The sequence below is a fragment of the Stenella coeruleoalba genome (assembly GCF_951394435.1).
Source record: "Stenella coeruleoalba genome assembly, chromosome: X".
In the NCBI taxonomy this organism is placed as follows: domain Eukaryota; kingdom Metazoa; phylum Chordata; class Mammalia; order Artiodactyla; family Delphinidae; genus Stenella; species Stenella coeruleoalba.
In genome coordinates, this window is record NC_137152.1 from 43,668,828 (window position 1) to 43,689,702 (window position 20,875).

General features: G+C 35.6%; 1 protein-coding gene across 1 annotated transcript in view; it reads left to right on the top strand.

The window, feature by feature from the left end:
- Positions 1-221: 221 nt before the first annotated feature.
- The window catches only part of KLF8 (KLF transcription factor 8), a gene marked incomplete at its 3' end in the record, with an annotated part of 326,081 nt that continues 305,427 nt past the window's right edge, over positions 222-20,875 (top strand). Inside the window, exon 1 of the mRNA XM_079910703.1 lies at positions 222-238. Within this exon, the coding sequence (XP_079766829.1) occupies positions 232-238 (7 nt within the window). The 5' untranslated portion in view covers positions 222-231. The remainder of the gene's footprint in view (positions 239-20,875) is intronic.

A 20,875-nucleotide genomic window follows, 5' to 3' on the forward strand; every position in this document is an offset into this window, starting at 1 on the left:
TAGACGTTGGTTTGCATCTTTGGCCTATCTGCTTATACTCTTCTTTTCACTTCTCTTCCTGTTGGCTGATTTTAACAACTTTGTAAGACAGATTTATATTTTTCTATTGTTTTGCTTATCATGGGTTGTTGCTGCCTCTTCTTCGAACAATCTGTGTTTACCCATTTTTCTCCTTACTCTTTGTAGCCTGAAAATTATTATTCGTGACAGAAGGACAAAAAAAGAAGTAAAATGGAAGGTGAGGTGCATATTCCCCTATATCATTCATCAAATTTTACCACTGACCTTGTGCAATTTCTCTACCCATTCCTTACTTATCTTGCTCTGAATATAAACAAAGTATGTTACCCTTATTGTTATTTTTGCAATCCTTAGTGCATTCTGGGCCTTATTCTTTTCTACTCCTTTGAACTATGGAGGGAGATATAGCTTCAGTTACCTTTCACAGTAAAAGGGAGAGAAAAATATCTGGAACAGAGATAAAGAAAGGAGAAATGAAGTGATTTGTAGAGAAGAAAATAATATTTATAGAGTAGCTGTAAAGATTTAAATATGTCAGTAAATGCCAGGTGTTTGGAATAAAGCCTAGCACAAAATAAATACTTACTAAATGTTAGCTATTACTCTTTGGATGGTATCTATGATGAAGGCTGCATCAGTAAAGGTCCTAGAAGAAAATAGATGCAACATTCGTATTGAGTAATTTGAGGAGAGTTTAATACTTGAACTACTTACAAAGGTGTGAGCAAGGGATAGGAAAACCATAAAGAATAGTGTAATATCCTAGAGATAATAACAGTGTGTGCTATTAGTAATCCTAGGACTTAAGGAGTGCAAGTAGGGAGTGATTCCTTGAACTCAGTATGAGTAGAGGGCCACTTGATAGGAGCTGTGATCTTTGGTTAAAGGAAGTAGCCAGCCCACAGCGACCTTGCAGTGTAGAAGCTGGGAGAATAAATACCTCAACGATAATCTCCGTTTGCTTTCCAGACTCTTGCTGGTAACTCTCATTGGCCAAACCTCAACCAAAAGCAAGAGGAGAGGGGAGCCTGTTGGTGGAGTATATATAAGCTAGTCTCCTGGGACACAAAGCAGGATGGAGAAAGTGGAGGGGTGGATCTGGAAGATAAAACACAAACTATCACCACAGTCATGATATAGATATAGAAGGTATAGTCTTCTAAGTATTAGGAGATAAATTGTGAGGCATTCATGGTGTGACCAACAAGTCACCTGTTGAAACATCTGGAGATTTCTGTGAGAAGATATGCATGTTAGTTCACAAATAAAAGTCACCCACTTCGCCCCAGGGTTTAATTAATGACTCCAACCCAGAATGCTGCCCTGATGGAAACTTCTTTATATGCCTACAAAAGTTATCTTTCTTTGGACCTTTTTCAGTCATAATACCTCAGACCTCTCTTGAAAGCCTATGCCTTTTTAAGGGAGGAGCTATGTTGCTGGTGTTTAAGAAATGATTGAGAAGGAGGTATATAAAAGAGAGAAGGGGAGCTTCCCTGGTGGCGCAGTGGTTGAGAGTCCTCCTGCTGATGCAGGGGACACGGGTTCGTGCCCCGGTCCAGGAGGATCCCACATGCCGCGGAGTGGCTGGGCCCATGAGCCATGGCCACTGAGCCTGTGCGTCCGGAGCCTGTACTCCACAACGGGAGAGGCCACAACAGTGAAAGGCCCACGTACCGCAAAAAAAAAAAAAAAAATAAGAGAGAGAATGTTGTTTCATCAGCTGGTACTAGAAAAAATGACCCCAAGCTTAAATAGTCAACCTTGTATATTTTGCTTCCTCCACCACTACTACTCCACACTTCTATCACCGAGGAACAATAAGACTATATACAATTGTGCTGGGAGAGTTAAAAAAAACTCTGATTTCTTAGAAATCAGGGAAAGTCTTATAAGAAAAATGACATTTGAGCTAGGCTTTGTATAAAGTATATAGGCTTTAAAAATATAAACCAATATTTTAATATTTTTGTTCATATCTCCTCTTATTTTCTATATGATTTAAAAGGTAAATGCATAACCAATAATTATATATATGTTAATGGGAATACAGTGGGTAAAGTTGTGTTTTTCCACATGTATAAAGATCTCCTTTGTTGTTGTTTTTAATAGTACAACTTACATATTTCAAATGGACAACAAAATTAGTAACATTTATGGTGTCATAAGATAAACTACTTTTGAATTGGCACTTACTTTCCAGTACTTTGAGATTCACAAGATATAGCTAGAATATTTACTACTGTAGAAAATGTAGACTGCTGAAATCAAATGAAAGAGGGGACTCTGTGTGTGTGTGTGTGTGTGTGTGTGTGTGTGTGTCTGCGTGTTTTGATTGCTTGCCATTACAGTGTTCTTCAGGTATTGGAAGAAGTTTCATATTTTGTTTAGACATCATTAGGCACAGAAACTTTTGTAGAACAACTTTTTTTTTTGAATTTTTGAATCTTATTTATTTTTTTATACAGCAGGTTCTTATTAGTTATCCATTTTATACATATTAGTGTATATATGTCAATTCCAATCTCCCAATTCATCATTTTTTAAATTTATTTATTATTTTTATAAATTTATTTATTTATTTTTGGCTGTGTTGGGTCTTCATTTCTGTGCAAGGGCTTTCTCTAGTTACGGCGAGAGGGGGCCACTCTTCATCGCGGTGCACGGACCTCTCACCGTCGTGGCCTCTCTTGTTGTGGAGCACAGGCTCCAGATGCGCAGGCTCAATAGTTGTGGTTCACGGGCCCAGTTGCTCCACGGCATGTGGGATCTTCCCAGACCAGGGCTCGAACCCGTGTTCCCTGCATTAGCAGGCAGATTCTCAACCACTGCGCCACAAGGGAAGCCCCTGTAGAACAACTTTGATGCTAGCACTGATATGACTCTTACGTCCATTACTCTATTAGATTTATTAACCCACTTACTTATTTTTAGTTACAACTTTTACAAAGTGGAGTTCTTCTTGCAAAGACTGCTCAAGGCCCACATTTTATTTTTAAGGATTTATATCTGGTTTTCATAAATTTCCCGTGATTGTGATGGCTACAATCTTATATCGTGGTCACATCCCCTTGTATTTTTTTTAACTGAGGTAAGAACACAACATTGAGATTTACCCAAATGTTAATTATCTTAGCATATTGTCCTCAAGGTTGATCTATGTCATCATCTATGGAAGGATTTCCTTATATTTAAAGGCTGAATAATATATATATTAATCTCATATTTTCTTTATTCATACATGTATCTATGGACATTTAAGTTGTTTCCACATCTTGGCTATTGTAAATATGCTGCACTGAATATGGGAGTGCAAATATCTGTCATCATGATTTCAATTCTTTTGGATAAATACCCATAACAGGCATTGCTACATAACATGGTATTTCTTTCTTTTTTTTTTTCTGAATGGAAAATATTTTCTTTTTTTTTTAAAGCAGGTTGCTATTAGCTATCCATTTTACACATATTAGTGTATACATGTCAATCCCAATCTCCCAATTCATCACACCACCCCCTCCCCCACTGCCACTTTCCCCCCCTGGTGTCCATACGTTTGTTCTCTAGACCTGTGTCTCAAATTCTTCCCTGCAAACCGGTTCATCTGTACCAATTTTCTAGGTTCCACATATATGCTTAATATATGATATCTGTTTTTCTCTTTCTGCTTTACTTCACTCTGTATGACAGTCTCTAGATCCATCCACGTCTGTACAAATGACCCAATTTCGTTGCTTTTTATGGCTGAGTAATATTCCATTGTATATATGTACCACATCTTCTTTATCCATTCATCTGTCGATGGACATTTAGGTTGGTTCCATGACCTGGCTATTGTAAATAGTGCTGCAATAAATATTGGGGTGCATGTGTCTTTTTGAATTATGGTTTTCTCTGAGTATATGCCCAGTAGTGGAATTGCTGCATCATATGGTAATTCTATTCTTAGATTTTTAAGGAACCTCCATACTATTCTCCATAGTGGCTGTATCAATTTATATTCCCACCAACAATGAAAGAGGGTTCCCTTTTCTCCCCACCCTCTCCAGCATTTTTTGTTTTTAGATTTTCTGATAATACCCATTCTAACTGGAATGAGGCGATATCTCATTGTAGCTCTGATTTGTATTTCTCTAGTTATTAGTGATATTGAGCAGCTTTTCATGTGCTTCTTGGCCATCTGTATGTCTTCCTAGGAGAAATGTCTATTTAGGTCTTCTGCCCATTTTTGGATTTGGGTTGTTTGTTCTTCTAATACTGAGCTGCATGAGCTGTTTATATATTTTGGAGATTAATCATTTGTCCAATGATTCGTTTGCAAATATTTTCTCCCATTCTGAGGGTTGTCTTTTCATCTAGTTTGTAGTTTCCTTTGCTGTGCAAAAGCTTTTAAGTTTCATTAGGTCCCATTTGTTTATTTTTGTTTTTATTTCCATTACTTTAGGAGGTGTATCAAAAAAGATCTTGCTGTGATTTATGTCAGAGAGTGTTCTTTCTATGTTTTCCTCTAAGAGTTTTATAGTGTCCAGTCTTACATTTAGGCCTCTAATACATTTTGAGTTTATTTTTGTGTATGGTGTTAGGGAGTGTTCTAATTTCACTCTTTTACATGTAGCTGTCCAGTTTTCACAGTACCACATATTGAAGAGACTGTCTTTTCTCCACTGTATATTCTTGCCTCCTTTATCAAAGATAAGGTGTCCATATGTGCTTGCTTTTTCTCTGGGCTTTCTATCCTGTTCTATTGACCTATATTTCTGTTTCTGTGCCAGTACCATATTGTCTTGCAAACTGTAGCTTTGTAGTATAGTCTGAAGTCAGGGAGTCTGATTCCTCCAGCTCCATTTTTTTCGGTAAAGACTGCTTTGGCTATTTGGGATCTTTTGTGTCTCCATACAGATTTTAAGTTTTTCTGTTCTAGTTCTGTAAAAATGCCATTGGCAGTTTGATAGGGATTGCATTGAATTTGTAGATTGCTTCGGGTAGTATAGTTATTTTCACAATATTGATTTTCCAGTCCAAGAACATGGTACGTCTCTCCATCTGTTTGTATCATCTTTAATTTCTATCATCAGTGTCTTACAGTTTTCTGCATACAGGTCTTTTGTCTCCTTAGGTAGGTTTATTCCTAGATATTTTATTCTTTTTGTTGCAATGGTAAATGGGGGTGTTTCCTTAATTTCTCTTTCAGATTTTTCATCATTAGTGTATAGGAATGCCAGAGATTTCTGTGCATTAATTTTGTATCCTGCAACTTTACCAAATTCATTGATTACCTCTATTAGTTTTCTGGTGGTATCTTTAGGATTCTCTATGTATAGTATCATGTCATCTGCAATCAGTGACAGCTTTACTTCTTCTTTTCCAATTTGGATTCCTTTTATTTCTTTTTCTTCTCTGATTGCCATGGCTAGGACCTCCAAAACTATGTTGAATAATAGTGCCGAGAGTGGACATCCTTGTCCTGTTCCTGATGTTAGAAGAAATGCTTTCAGTTTTTCACCATTGAGAATGATGTTTGCTGTAGGTTTGTCATATTTGGCTTTTATTATGTAGAGTTAGGTTCCATCTATGCCCACATTCTGGAGAGTTTTATCATAAATCGGTGTTGAATTTTGTCAAAAGCTTTTTCTGCATCCATTGAGATGATCATATGGTTTTTATTCTTTAATTTGTTAATATGGGGTATCACATTGATTGATTTGCACATATTGAATAATCCTTGCATCCCTGGGATAAATCCCACATGATCGTGCTGTATGATAATTTTAATGTGTTGTTGGATTCTGTTTGCTAGTAATTAGTTGAGAATTTTTACATGTGTATTCATCAGTGATATTGCTATGTAATTTTCCTTTTTATGTAGTGTCTTTTTCTGGTTTTGGTATCAAGCTGATTGTGGCCTCATAGAATGAGTTTGGGAGTGTTCCTCTGTAATTTTTTGGAAGAGTTTGAAAAGGATGGGTGTTAACTCTTCTATAAATGTTTGACAGAATTCACCTGTGAAGCCATGTGGTCCTGTACTTTTGTTTGTTGGAATATTTTAAATCACAGTTTCAATTTCATTACTTTTGTTTGGTCTGTTCCTATTATCTATTTCTTCCTGGTTCAGTCTTGGAAGGTTATACCTTTCTAAGAATTTCTCCATTCTTCCAGGTTGTCCATTGTATTGGCATAGATTTGCTTATAGTAGTCTCTTAGGATGCTTTGCATTTCTGTGGTGTCTGTTGTAACTTCTCCTTTTTCATTTGTAATTTTATTGATTTGAGTTCTCTCTCTCTTTTTCCTGATGAGTCTGGCTAATGGATTATCAATTTTGTTTATCTTCTCAAAGAACCAGCTTTTAGTTTTATTGATCTTTGCTATTGTTTTCTTTGTTTCTATTTCATTTATTTCTGTTCTGATCTTTAAGATTTCTTTCCTTCTGCTAACTTTGCGTTTTGTTTGTTCTTCTTTCTCTAGTTCCTTTAGGTGTAAGGTTATATTGTGTATTTGAGATTTTTTCTTGTTTCTTGAGGTAGGCTTTTATTGCTGTAAACTTCCCTTTTAGAACTGCTTTTGCTGCATCTCATAGGTTTTGGATCGTTGTGTTCTTATTGTCATTTGTCTCTAGGTATTTTTTTATTTCCTCTTAGATTTCTTCAGTGACCTCTTAGTTATTTAGTAACATATTGCTTAGCCTCCATGTGTTTTTTGTTATTTACGCTTTTTTCCCCCGTAATTAATTTCTAAGCTCATAGCGTTGTGGTCACAAAAGATGCTTAATATGATTTCAATTTTCTTAAATTTACTAAGGCTTGATTTGGGATCCAAGATGTGATCTGTCCTGGCGAATGTTCCATGCTCACATGAGAAGAAAGTGTAATCAGCTATTTTTGGATGGAATGTCCTATAAATATCACTTAAGTATATCTGGTCTATTGTGTAATTTAAAGCTTGTGTTTCCTTATTAATTTTCATTTTGGATGATCTGTCCATTGATGTAAGTGAGGTGTTAAAGTCCCCCACTATTATTGTGTTACTGTTGTTTTCCTCTTTTAGAGCTGTTAGCAGTTGCCTTATGTATTGATATGCTCCTATATTGGGTGCATATATATTTATAATTGTTATATCTTCTTTTTGCATTGATCCCTTGATTATTATGTAGTGTCCTTCCTTGTCTGTTGTAACATCCTTTATTTTAAAGTCTATTTGTTCTGATATAAGTATTACTACTCCAGTTTTCTTTTGATTTCCTTTTGAATTGAATATTTTTTTCCATCCACTCACTTTCAGTCTGTATGTGTCTGTAGGTCTGAAGTCGTTCTCTTGTATACAGCATATATATGGGTCTTGTTTTTTATCCATTCAGCACACCTGTGTCTGATGATTGGAGCATTTAATCCACTCACGTTTAAGGGAATTATTGATATGTATGTTCCTTTTACCATTTTCTTAATTGTTATGGGGTTTTTTTTGTAGGTCCTTTACTTCACTTGTGTTTCCCACTTAGAGAAGTGCCTTTAGCATTTGTTGTAGAGCTGATTTTGTGGTTCTGAATTCTCTTAGCTTTTGCTTGTCTGTAAAGCTTTTGATTTCTCCTTCGAATCTGCATGAGGTCCTTGAAGGGTAGAGTAATATTCTTTGCAGGTTCTTCCCTTTCATCACTTTAAATATATCATTCCCTTCCCTTCTGGCTTGTATAGTTTCTGCTGAGAAATCAGCTGTTAACCTTATGGGTGTTCCCTTGTATATTATTTGTCATTTTTCCCTTGTTCCTTTCAATAATTTTTCTTTGTCTTTAATTTTCGACAATTTGATTACTATGTGTCTCAGCATGTTTCTCCTTGGGTTTATCCTGCCTGGGACTCTCTGCCCTCCCTGGATTTGGGTGGCTATTTCCTTTCTCATCTTAGGGAAATTTTTGACTATAATCTCTTCATATATTTTCTCACGTCCTTTCTCTCTCTCTTCTCCTTCTGGGACCCTTATAATGTGAATGTTGTTGAGTTTAATATTGTCCCAAGTGGCCTCTTAGGCTGTCTTCATTTCTTTTCATTCATTTTTCTTTATTCTGTTCTGCAGCAGTGAATTCCACCATTCTGTCTTCCAGTTCACTTTTCCGTTCTTCTGCCTCAGTTATTCTGCTATTGATTCCTTCTAGTGTATTTTTCATTTCAATTATTGTATTATTCATCTCTGTTTTTTTGTTCTTTAATGCTTTTAGGTGTTTGTTCTTTTATTCTTGTATGTCTCTGTTGAACATTTCTTGCATCTTCTCGATCTTTGCCTCGATTCTTTTTTTGAGGTCCTGGATCATTTTCACTATCATTATTCTGAATTCTTTTTCTGGAAGTTTTCCTATCTCCACTTCATTTAGTTGCTTTTCTGGGGTTTTATCTTGTTCCTTCATCTGGTAAATAGCCTCTGCCTTTTCATCTTGTCTCTCTTTCTTTGAATGTGATTTTTGTTCCACAGGCTGCAGGATTGTGGTTCTTCTTACTTCTGCTGTCTGCCCTCTGCTGGATGAGGCTACCTCCGAAAATAACTTCTTGTTAGTAAACGTATTTCACCAAATTGCTTGCAGGTGTGTCACGACGTACCAAACACCCTCTTTCTGATCCTCCAAGAGTTAATGTCTTCTCAGAGTAGATGTCTGTTCTCATGTGGAGAAGGGAAAAGGAAGGTGTCCTCAAGACAAAGAAAGCCTTGGGAGCTGCTAGGGAAGCCTCTCCCATGATGTCTGCCACAGCCTTGGAATTGTCTCACATGGTATTTTTATGTTTAATATTTTGAGTAACTTTTATACTGTTTGCACAGTTGTACCATTTTACATTCCCACATTAGAAGAAATGTTTTCCAATTTCTTCATATCCTCACCAAAATATGACTTTCATTCTTTTTTTTTTTAATAATAGCTATTCTAACAACTATGAGGTGATATCTTATTGCGGTTTCAATTTGCATTTCTTTGGCGATTAGGGATGTTGAGCACCTTTTAATATACCTGTTGGCCAATTGTATGTTGTGTTTGGAGAATTGCCCATTCAACTCCTTTGCCTATTTATTTATTTATTTATGCTAATGAGTTGAAGCAATTTCTTCTATATTTTGGATATTAACCCCTTATCAGTTATATGGTTTACAGATATTTTATCCCAATCTATAGATTGCCTCTTCATTCTGTTAAATTTTTGTTTGTTTGTTTGTTTTTGTGGTACGCAGGCCTCTCACCATTGTGGCCTCTCCCGTTGCGGAGCACAGGCTCCAGATGCACAGGCCCAGCGGCCATGGCTCACGGGCCCAGCCACTCTGTGGCACGTGGGATCTTCCTGGACAGGGGCACGAACCCATGTCCCCTTCATCGGCAGGCGACTCCCAACCACTGCGCCACCAGGGAAGCCCCATTCTGTTAATTTTGTTCTTTGCTGTGAAGAATCTTTTTAGCTTGATGTAAAAAAATCTTCTCTAAATTTGTTTTTGTTTTCTGTACTTTTGGTGTCACATCCAAGAAATTATTATTGACACAAATGATATGAAGCTTCTCCCCTAATTTTTATTCTAGGGGTTTTTACTGTTTCAGGTCTTATATTTAAATCTTTAATCAAGTTTGAGTTGATTTTTATTTATGGTGTAGATAAAAGGTTCAATTTCATGATTTTGCAAGTAGGTATCCAGTTTTGCCAGAATCATTTGTTAAAAAGTTTATCTTTTCCCCATTGTATATTCTTGGAGTCCTTGTAGAGGATCAGCTGATTGTATATGTGTGGATTTACTTCTGGGTTATCTATGCTTTTCCATGTTCTTTATGTCTGTTGTTATGTCAGTACTCTACTGTTTTAATTACTGTAAATTTGTAATATATTTTGAAATCAGGAAGTGTGATGTCTCCAGCTTTATTTTTCATATTCAAAATTTCTTTGATTATTTAAGGTCCTTCATTGTTCCATATGAATTTTAGGACTTTTTTCTATTTCTCTAAAAAATGCCATTTGGATTTTGATAGAGAATGTATTGATTCTATAAATTGCTTTTGGTACTATGGACATTTTAATGATAGTAAGTCTTCTAATTCATGAATATGGGATGTCTTTCCATTTATTTTTGTCTAAAATTTTTTTATCAAAGTTTTATGGTTTTCAGTATATAAATCTTTCACTTCTTTTGTTAAGTTTGCAAGTATTTTATTTTTTTCGATGTTATTATAGATAACACTGTTTTCTTTGTATGATGTCAGCTGTGGGCTTTTTATATATGGCTTTTATTATGTTGAGATAATTTTCTTTTATTCTCTCTTGGGAGTTTTTATCATGAAAGAATGTTGAATTTTGCCAAATGCTTTTTCTGCATCTGTTGAGATGATCTGGTGATTTTATCCTTCATTCTGTTAATGTGTTATATTGCATTGATTAATTTTTGTATGTTGAATCATCCTTGCACTCAAGCATAATTTCCACTTGGTCAAAGTTGTATGATCCATTTAATATGCTGTTGAAGTTGATTTGCTAGTATTTTGTGCAGAATTTTTGCATCTACATATGTCAGGGTAATTGACCTATAATTTGCTTTTCTTGTAGTGTCTTTGACTTTGGTATTGGGATAATGCTGGCATTGTAACATGCATTCAGAAGCATTTTCTCCTTTTTTTGGAAAAAAAATTAAATTTTTGGAAAAATTTAATGGGGACTGGAATTAATTCTTCTTTAAAGGATGGTAGATTTCTCCAGGGAAGCCATAGTACTGGGCTTTTCTTTATCAAGAAGTTTTTAATTACTCATTCAATCTCCTTACCAGTCATGTTTGTTCAAATTTTCTGTTCCTTCATGATTCAGACTTAGTAGATTGTATGTTTCTAGGAATTTATCCATTTCTTTTAGGTTTCCCAATTTCCTCTTGTATAATTGTTCACAATATTCTCTTTTTATTAACATCTTTATTGGACTATAATTGCTTTACAATGGTATCCTAGTTTCTGCTTTATAACAAACTAAATCAGCTATACATATACATATATCCTCATATCTCTTCCCTCTTGTGTCTCCCTCCCTCCCACAGTCCCTATCCCACCCCTCTAGGTGGTCACAAAGCAACGAGCTGATAGCCCTGTGCTATGAGGCGGCTTCCCACTAGCTACTTGTTTTACATTTGCTAGTGTGTATATATCCATGCTGTACTTTTTTGTTTCCTGTACTTTTGGTGTCACATCCAAAATTGACATCTCACATCACTCCAGCTTACACTTCCCCCTCCCTGTGTCCTCATGCGCATTCTCTACATCTGTGTCTTTATTCCTGTATTGCCCCTAGGTTCTTCAGAACTACTTTTTCCCTTTAAATTCCATATATATGTGTTAGCATGCAGTATTTGTTTTTCTCTTTCTGACTTACTTCACTCTGTATGACAAACTCGAGGTCCATCCACCTCACCACAAATAACTCAATTTCGTTTCTTTTATGGCTGAATAATATTCCATTGTATACATGTGCCACATCTTCTTTACCCATTCAAATGCCATTTGGATTTTGATAGAGAATGTATTGATTCTATAAATTGCCGATGGACACATAGGTTACTTCCACGTCCTGGCTATTGTAAATAGAGCTGCAATGAACATTGTGGTACATGACTATTTCTGAATTATGGTTTTCTCAAGGCATAAGGTGAGTAGTTGGATTGCTGGGTCATATGGTAGTTCTATTTTTACTGTTTTTAAGGAACATCCATACTGTTCTCAATAGTGGCTGTGTCAATTTGCATTCCCACCAAGAGTGCAAGAAGGTTCCCTTTTCTCCACATGCTCTCCAGCATTTATTGTTTGTAGATTTCTTTGATGATGGCCATTCTGACTGGTGTGAGGTGGTATCTTATTCTGGTTTTGATTTGCATTTCTCTAATGATTAATGATGTTGAGCATTTTTTCATGTGTTTCTTGACAATCTGTATATCTTCTTTGGAGAAATGTCTATTCAGGTCTTTTGCCCATTTGTGGATTGGGTTGTTTGTTTTTTTGATATTAAGCTGCATGAGCGGCTTGTACATTCTGGAGATGAATCTTTGTCAGTGGCTTCATTTGCAAATATTTTCTCCCATTCTGAGTGTTGTCTTTTTTTTTTTTAACATTTTTATTAGAGTGTAATTGCTTTACAAGGATGTGTTAGTTTCTGCTTTATAAAAAAGTGAATCAGGTATACATATACATATATCCCCATATCTCCTCCCTCTTGCATCTCCCATCCTCCCACCCTCCCTATCCCACCATTCTACCTGGTGACACAGCACTGAGCTGATCTCCCTGTGCTATGCAACTGCTTCTCACTAGTATCTATTTTACATTTAGTAGTGTATATGTCTTTTTGATATTTTTATGGGTTTTTTTTGCTGTGCAAAAGCTTTTAAATTTCATTAGGTCCCATTTTTAATTTTTGTTTCTATTTCCATTTCTCAGGGAGGTGGGTCAAAAAGGATCTTGCTGTGATTTATGAAAGCAAGAGTAGAGTGTTCTCCCTATATTTTCCTCTAAGAGTTTGATGGTGTCTGGCCTTACATTTAGGTCTTTAATCCATTTTAAGTTTATTTCTGTGTAAGGTGTTACAGAGTATTCTATTTTCATTCTTTTCCATGTAGCTGTCCACTTTTCCCAGCACCACTTATTGAAGTGGCTGTCTTTTCTCCATTGTATATTCTTATCAAAAATATATATCAAAAATAAGGTGACCATACATGACTTGGTTTATCTCTGGGCTTTCTATCTTGTTCCATTGATCTATATTTCTGTTGTTGTGCCAGTACCATACTGGCTTGATTACTGTAGCTTTGTAGCATAGTCTGAAGTCAGGGAGGTCTGATTCCTCTGGTTCTGTTTTTCTTTCTCAAGCTTGCTTTGGCTCTTCAGGGTCTTTTGTGTTTCCATACAAATTGTGAAACATTTTGTTCTAGTTCTGTGAAAAATGCCTGTGGTAGTTTGATAGGGATTGCATTGATTCTGTAGATTGCTTTGCATAGTAGAGTCATTTTCACATTGTTGATTCTTCCAATTCAAGAATGTGGTATATCTCTCCATCTATTTGTATCATCTTTAATTTCTTTCAACAGTGTGTTATACTTTTCTGCATACAGGTCTTTTGTCTCCATAGGTATATTTCTTCCTAGGTATTTTATTCTTTTTGTTGTAATGATAAATGAAAGTGTTTCCTTAATTCCACTTTCAGGTCTAAAATCATTAGTGTATAGGAATGCAGGAAATTTTTGTGCATTACTTTTGTATCCTGGTACTTTACCAAATTCATTGATTAGTTCTAGTAGTTTTCTGATAGCATATTTAGGATTCTCTGAGTATAGTATCATGTCATCTGCACACAGTGACAGCTTTACTTCTTCTTTTCCAATTTGGATTCCTTTTATTTCTTTTCCTTCTCTGATTGCTGTGGCTAAAACTTTCAAAACTATGTTGAATAAGAGTGGTGAGAGTGGGCAACCGTATCTTTTTCTGATCTTAATGGGAATGGTTTCAGATATTCACCATTGAAGACGATCTTGGCTTTGAGTTTGTCATATATGGCCTTTTATTATGTTGAGGTAAGTTCCCTCTATGCCTACATTCTGGAGGGTTTTTATCATAAATGGGTGTTGAATTTTGTCAAAACTTTTTCTTAATCTACTGAAATGATCATTTGGATTTTCTCCTTCAGTGTGTTAATCTGGTTTATCTTTTTGCTTGATTTGCGTATATTGGAGAATCCTTGTATTCCTGGAATAAACCCCACTTGATCATGGTGTATGATGCTTTTATAGTGCTGTTAGATACTGTTTACTAGTATTTTGTTGAGGATATTTTCATCTATATTCATCAGTGATATTGGCCTGTAGTTTTCTTTCTTTGTGACATCTTTGTCTGGTTTTGGTATCAAGGTGATGGTGGCCTCGTACAATGAGTTTGAGAGTGTTCCTCCTTCTGCTCTATTTTGGAAGAGTTTGAGAAAGATAGGTGTTAGCTCTTCTCTAAATGTTAGATAGAATTCGCCTGTGAACCTGTCCTGTCCTGGGCTTTTGTTTGCTGGAAGATTTTAAATCACAGGTTCAATTTCAGTACTTGTGATTGGTCTGCTTATTTTTTCTGTTTCTTCCTGCTTCAGTCTCAGAAGCTTCTGTTTTTCTAAGAATTTGTCCATTTCTTCAGGGTTGTCCATTTTATTGGCATATAGTTGCTTGTAGTGTTCTCTCATGATCCTTTATATTTCTGCAGTGTCAGTTGTTACTTCTCCTTTTTCATTTCTAATTCTATTGATTTGAGTCTTCTCCATTTTTTTCTTGATGAGTCTGGTTAATTGTTTATCAATTTTGTTTAGCTTCTCAAAGAACCAGCTTTTAGTTTTATTGATCTTTGTTATTGTTTCCTTCATTTCTTTTTTATTTATTTTTGATCTGATCTTTATGATTTCTTTCCTTTTGGTAACATTGAGGTTTTTTATTTCCTTTTTCTGTAATTGGTTTAGGTGTAATATTAGGTTGTTTATTTGAGATGTTTCTTGTTTCTTAAGGTAGGATTTTATTACTATAACCTTCCCTCTTAGAACTGCATTTGCTGGATCTCATAGCTTTTTGGTCGTCGTGTTTTCATAGCCATTTGTTGCTAGATATTTTTGGATTTCCCCTTTGATTTCTTTAGTGATCTCCTAGTTATTAAGTAATGTATTATATAGCCTCCTTGTGTTTGCAAGTTTTACAGATTTTTTCCTGTAATTGATATCTAGTCTCATAGTGTTGTTGTCGGAAAAGATACTTGATACAATTTCAATTTTTTTTAATTTACCAAGGCTTGATTTGTGCCCGAAGATATGATCTATCCTGGAGAATGTTCCAGGAGGACTTGAGAAGAATGTGTATTCTGTTGTTTTTGAATCAAGTGTCCCAAAAATATCATTTAGTCCATCTTGTTTAATGTATAATTTAAAGCTTGAATTTCCTTATTTATTTTCATTTCAGATGATCTGTCCATTAGTGAATATAAGATGTTAAAGTCCCCTACTATGATTGCGTCTCTGTTGATTTCACCTTTTATGGCTCTTAGCACTTGCCTTATGTATTGAGGTGCTCCTATTTGGGTGCTTACATATGTACAATTGTTATATCTTCTTCCTGGATTGATCCTTATGTAGTGTCCTTCTTTTTCTCTTGTAACAGTCTTTGGTTTAACGTCTAATTTTTCTGATATGAGAATTGCTACTCCAGATTTATTTTGATTTCCTGTTGCATGGAATATCTTTTTCCATCCCCTCACTTTCAGTCTGTATGTGTCCCTAAGTCTGAAGTGTGTCTCTTGTGGACAACATATATACGGGTCTTCTTTTTGTATCCATTCAGCCAGTCTGTGTCTTTTGGTTGGAGCATTTAATCCATTTACATTTAAGGTAATTATTGATATATATGTTCTTATTACCCTTTTCTCAATTGTTTTGGGTTTGTTATTGTATGTCTTTTCCTTCTCTTGTGTTTCCTGCCTATAGAAGTTCCTTTAGCAATTGCTGTAAAGCTGGTTTGGTGGTGCCGAATTCTCTTAGCTTTTGCTTGTCTGTAAAGGCTTTAATTTCTCCATCAAATCTGAATGAGATCCTTGGTGGGTAGAGTAATCTTGGTTGTAGGTTTTTCTCCTTCATCACTTTAAATATGTCCTGCCACTCCCTTCTGGTTTGCAGAGTTTCTGCTGAAAAATCAGCTGTCAACCGTATGTGGATTCCCCCTGCTCTTCATCTTTTGTCTTTGTATTTATTTTTTGATAGTTTGATTAATATGTGTCTTGGTGTGTTTCTCTTTGGATTTATCCTGTAAGGGACTCTCTGTGGTTCCTGGACTTGATTAACTATTTCTTTTCCCATATTAAGGAAGTTTTCAACTATAATTTCTGCAAATATTTCCTCAGTCCCTCTCTTTTTCTCTTCTTCTTCTGGGACTCCTATAATTGGAATGTTGTTGCATTTAATGTTGTCCCAGACGTCTCTGAGACTATCCTCAATTCTTTTTATTCTTTTTTTCTTTATTCTGCTCTGCAGTAGTTATTTCCACTCTTTTATCTTCCAGGTCACTTATCTGTACTTCTGCCTTAATTATTCTGCTATTCATCCCTTCTAGAGAATTTTTAATTTCATTTATTTTGTTGTTTATCACTGTGTGTTTGCTCTTTAGTTCTTCTAGGTCCTTGTTATACGTTTCTTGTATTTTCTCCATTCTGTTTCCAAGGTTTTGGATCATCTTTACTCTGATTATTCTGAATTCTTTTCAGGTAGACTGCCTATTTCCTCTTCATTTGTTAGGTCTGGTCGGTTTTTGCCTTGCTCCTTCATCTGCTGTGTGTTTCTCTGTCTTCTCATTTTGCTTAACTTACTGTGTTTGGGGTCTCCTTTTCGCAGACTGCATGTTCATAATTCCCGTTGTTTTTGGTGTCTGTTCCCAGTGTCTAAAGTTGGTTCAGACAGTTTATACAGGCAATATCACACAAAGCAGCATACACATACACACTCACAAAAAGAGAAAAAGGAATAATATTTATATATCAATGCTCCCAAAGTCCACTGCCTCAATTTGGGTTTATTCATTTTCTATTCAGGTATTCCACAGATGCAGGGTACATCAAGTTGGTTTTGGAGATTTAGTCTGCTACTCCTGAGGCTGCTGGGAGAAATTTCCCTTTTTCATCTTTGTTCACACAGCTCCTGAGGTTCAGCTTTGAATTTGGGTACACCTCTGCATGTAGGTTTCCTGAGGGCATCTGTTCCCGCTCAGACAGGATTGGCTTAAAGTAGCAGCCGATTAGGGGACTCTGGCTCACTCAGGCTGGAGGGAAGTAGGGATATGGAATGCAGGACGAGCCTGCCATTGCAGAGGCCAGACATGATGTTGCAACAGCCTGAGGTGCGCCATGTTTTCTCCTGTGGAAATTGTCTCTGGATTCTGGGACCCTGGCAGTGGTGGCCTGTGTAGGCTCCCAGGAGGGGTGGTGTTGATAGTGACCTGTGCTTTCCCACGGGCTTCTTGGTGGCTGCAACAGCAGCCTTTGCATCTCATGTCCAGCTCTGGTGTCTGTGCTGGTACCTGTAGCTCGCTCCTGTCTCTGGAGCTCGTTTAGGTGGTGCTCTTAGTCCCCTCTCCTCACGCACTGTGAAACAAAGGCAAGAAAAATTCTCTTGCATCTTTGGCTGTTCCAGACCTTTTCCCACATTTTCTCCGGGGTAGCTGTGGCACACTAACCCCCTTCAGGCTGTGTTCACGTAGCCAACCCCTGTCCTCTCCCTGGGATCCGACCTCTGAAGCTGGATGCTCAGCTCCCAGCCCCCTCCCACTGCAGCGGGTGAGCTGACAAGCCTCTCGGGCTGGTGACTGCTGGCCAGCACTGATCCATTTAGTTTATGGTGTTTTGCAGGCCCACTGTTTCTTTATCGATTTTCTGTCTGAATGTTCTATCCTTTATTGAAAATGGGATATAGACGTCCCCTACTATTATTGTATTGCTGCATATTTCTCCCTTCAGTTATGTCAATCCTTGCTTTATATATTTATTTGCTCTGTTGTGTGTGTGTGTGTATAAAATTATATTACATACATAGTTGTGTATTATATATATACAATTATATTATATATACAATTATATATAATTGTGTATATATATACAATTATATCTATAATATTTACCATTATATTATCTGTATAATTGTGTATTATATATACAATTATATATGTACAATTATATTGTGTATATATATATACCATTGTTGTATCTTCTTAGTGAATTAACCTGTTTATCATTAAATAATATTCTTCTTTGTCTCTTGTGACAGTTTTTGGCTTATAATCTATTTTGTCTAATATAAGTATAGTCACCCCTGCTTTCTTTTGGTTACAATTTGCATGGAACATCTTTTTCCATCCCTTCAATTTCAGCTTGTGTCATCTTAAATGTAAAGTGAGTCTTTTCACAAGAGGGAAGAGATATGGGGATATATGTATATGTATAGCTGATTCACTTTGTTATAAAGCAGAAACTAACACACCATTGTAAAGCAATTATACTCCAATAAAGGTTAAAAAAATAAGTGAGTCTTTTGTAGACAGCATATAGCTGGATATTGTTTTTCATCCACTAAGCTACTCTATGTCTTTTCATTGGGGAGATTAATCCACTTAATATAAACTAGTGATAGAAAAGAACTATTATTACAATTTTGTCATTTGTTTTCATTCTTCTTGTGGGATTTTTTGTCCCTCTTTTCCTCTCTTGATGTCTTTATGTTTCATTGATTTTTTTGTACTGATATACTTTGATTCCTTTCTCTTTTGTTTCATGTGCCTTTTATAGGTATTTTCTTTGTAGTTATTGTGGGGTTATGTAAAAATATTATAGTTATGAAAATCTGTTTTAAGTTGATAACTTCTATTGTATATAAAGAATAAACTTTTATTTATCCCTCCCCACTTTGTTATTGAGTTACAATTTATATCTTTATATATTTTGTATACATTAATGTATTTTATAGTTAATTATTTTTTAACATATTTATTGGAGTATAATTGCTTTACATTGTTGTGTTAGTTTCTGCTTTATAACAAAGTGAATCAGCTATACGTATCCTTATATACCCATATCCTCTCCCTCTTGCATCTCCCTCCCACCCTCCCTATTCCACCCCTCTAGGTAGCTAGTTATTTTTAACTTTTTTTTTAACTTTTATACTAACATTAAAAGTGATTTACTGATCACTTACAAAGTGTTACAATATTCTGTATTTGTCTATATTTTTGCCTTTACCAGTGAGTTTTGTGCTTTCATATATCTTTGTATTGTTGTTCATCATCATTTCTTTTTAACTTAAAGAACCCCCTTTAGCATTTCTTGTAAGGCAGGCCTAGTGGTAATGAACTCCCTCAGTTTTGTTTGTCTAGGAAAGTCTTCATTTCCTCTTCATTTTTAAAAGACTGTTTAGCCAGGTGTAGTATTCTTGGTTGGCAGGTTTTTTTCTGTCAGTAATATGAATATATTATCCTACTCCCTCTGCTGCAATTGGATATAGGCATTTGATAAGTGGAATCTTGGAGAAAGTATTCCAGTGAGAAAGAACAACACATACAAAGGAATGAGCAGGTATGAGGTAATAAGGAAATAACTAGTTGTCCAATATGTCATTCCAGTCATGATATCACACCACCCAAGTGGAAACCACTGCTGTGGGCTTGGTATACATAATTACCTGGTCTACTTTTGTAAAATACTTTTGCATACCTTCATATAGATTCATAAGCAATATATAATTCTGTATACATATTCTGTAAGTTACATAAATAATATCATATTTTACATATTGTTCCTCATCTTTTATTTTTTATCCAAAATTAGGTGCTGTGTTAGTGCCTGTGGGGATGCCTACTATGGGCAGTGGGGGTTATTGCAATCTAGCCATACACACACACACACACACACACACACACACACACACACACACACACACAGTTCATTCCTCTTGTATTAGATCATACAACTATGGCATATATTATTTATCTGTTTTCCTGTTGATGGATATGAAATTTTTACTATTACAAATAATGCCACTATTTAAAAATGTGCATATTTCTTCAAATATACATGTACAAGTGTGTCTCTACAGCAGAGATTCTTAATTTTTTGTGCCATATATTCTTTTGTGTGTCTAGTGAAGTTTATGAACACCTTCTCAGAAAAATGTTTTAAAATAAATAAAGCACAATGCATCAGACTACAAATGAAACCAATTTTTTGAAATATAATTATCATGTCTATATATCTATATATAGTGAAAGAATAAAATGGGATTCTTTTAAAATTCTTTATGTAATATCTGTCAGTGGTTCTAATAGCTATTATAATCTAAAAGTACTGATGAATGTAAATGATATTTCAAGGGAGCTCTAATAAATAATATGTCATGGAACTATTTGAAATTCCTATTAGAGCATAAATCATAGGTACTGCTAATAAAACTGGTGTTTTGCCTACATTCATTATCAAAAGCAATATTACATTTCAATTAATGAAAATAAAGGTGTAACTTTTTTCCCACCCAAGATCACAGACCTCGTGAAGGTGTGTAGACCTCAGGTTAAGAAGGCCTACCTACAGCCTATGCATGAGATTGGATTTGCTGAATCACAAGGTATGCACATCTTAGACTGAATCACTCTCCAAAGTGTCTGTAATAGTTTTAACTCTCATCAGCAGTGTTGAGATTTTATTGTTTCACACACTCTCCAATCCTTTATATAGCTTGCCAATTTGATGGCTTAAAAATGATATTCAATGTTGTTTCAATTTGAATTTTCTTTATGACTAGTGAGATTGGACATCTCTTCATCTGTTTATTGGTCATTTGGTTTTCTTATTCTTTGACCTGCCTTTGTATCTTTTTCTAAAGGTAATTGAAGGGTTTGTGTGAGAAAATGACATAATCTCTTCCTTGCTCAATAGTTAGGTCTCTTCCAGCTCTAGCACTTTCTGACTTGGTTGTAGTAATTTGCTAAAAGTCAATGGTCAGTGGGGTTCATGCAATGTGAAAGCCATCATGTTATACAGACTGCAATGGATAAAAAGAAGAATAGCCAATGGGAAAATAGTAAAGAAGTTGTTGAAATAGGTAACAAGGAGGTAAACAAGGGAAGCATCAGTGGTTGTGGAAAGGAGACTAATGTAAGTGACATTGTGAATAAAGAATCCACAGGGTATTGCTTAAGGGAAAAGGGGATAACTAGGAACCGAAATCAGAGCCACAGAAGTGTCTTGGAAATGGGGAGCAGTTTTGATTTTTTAGTCTCTATTCCTTTAAAATTAGTATTGTAAACTCTCTTAAACAGCAGTCTC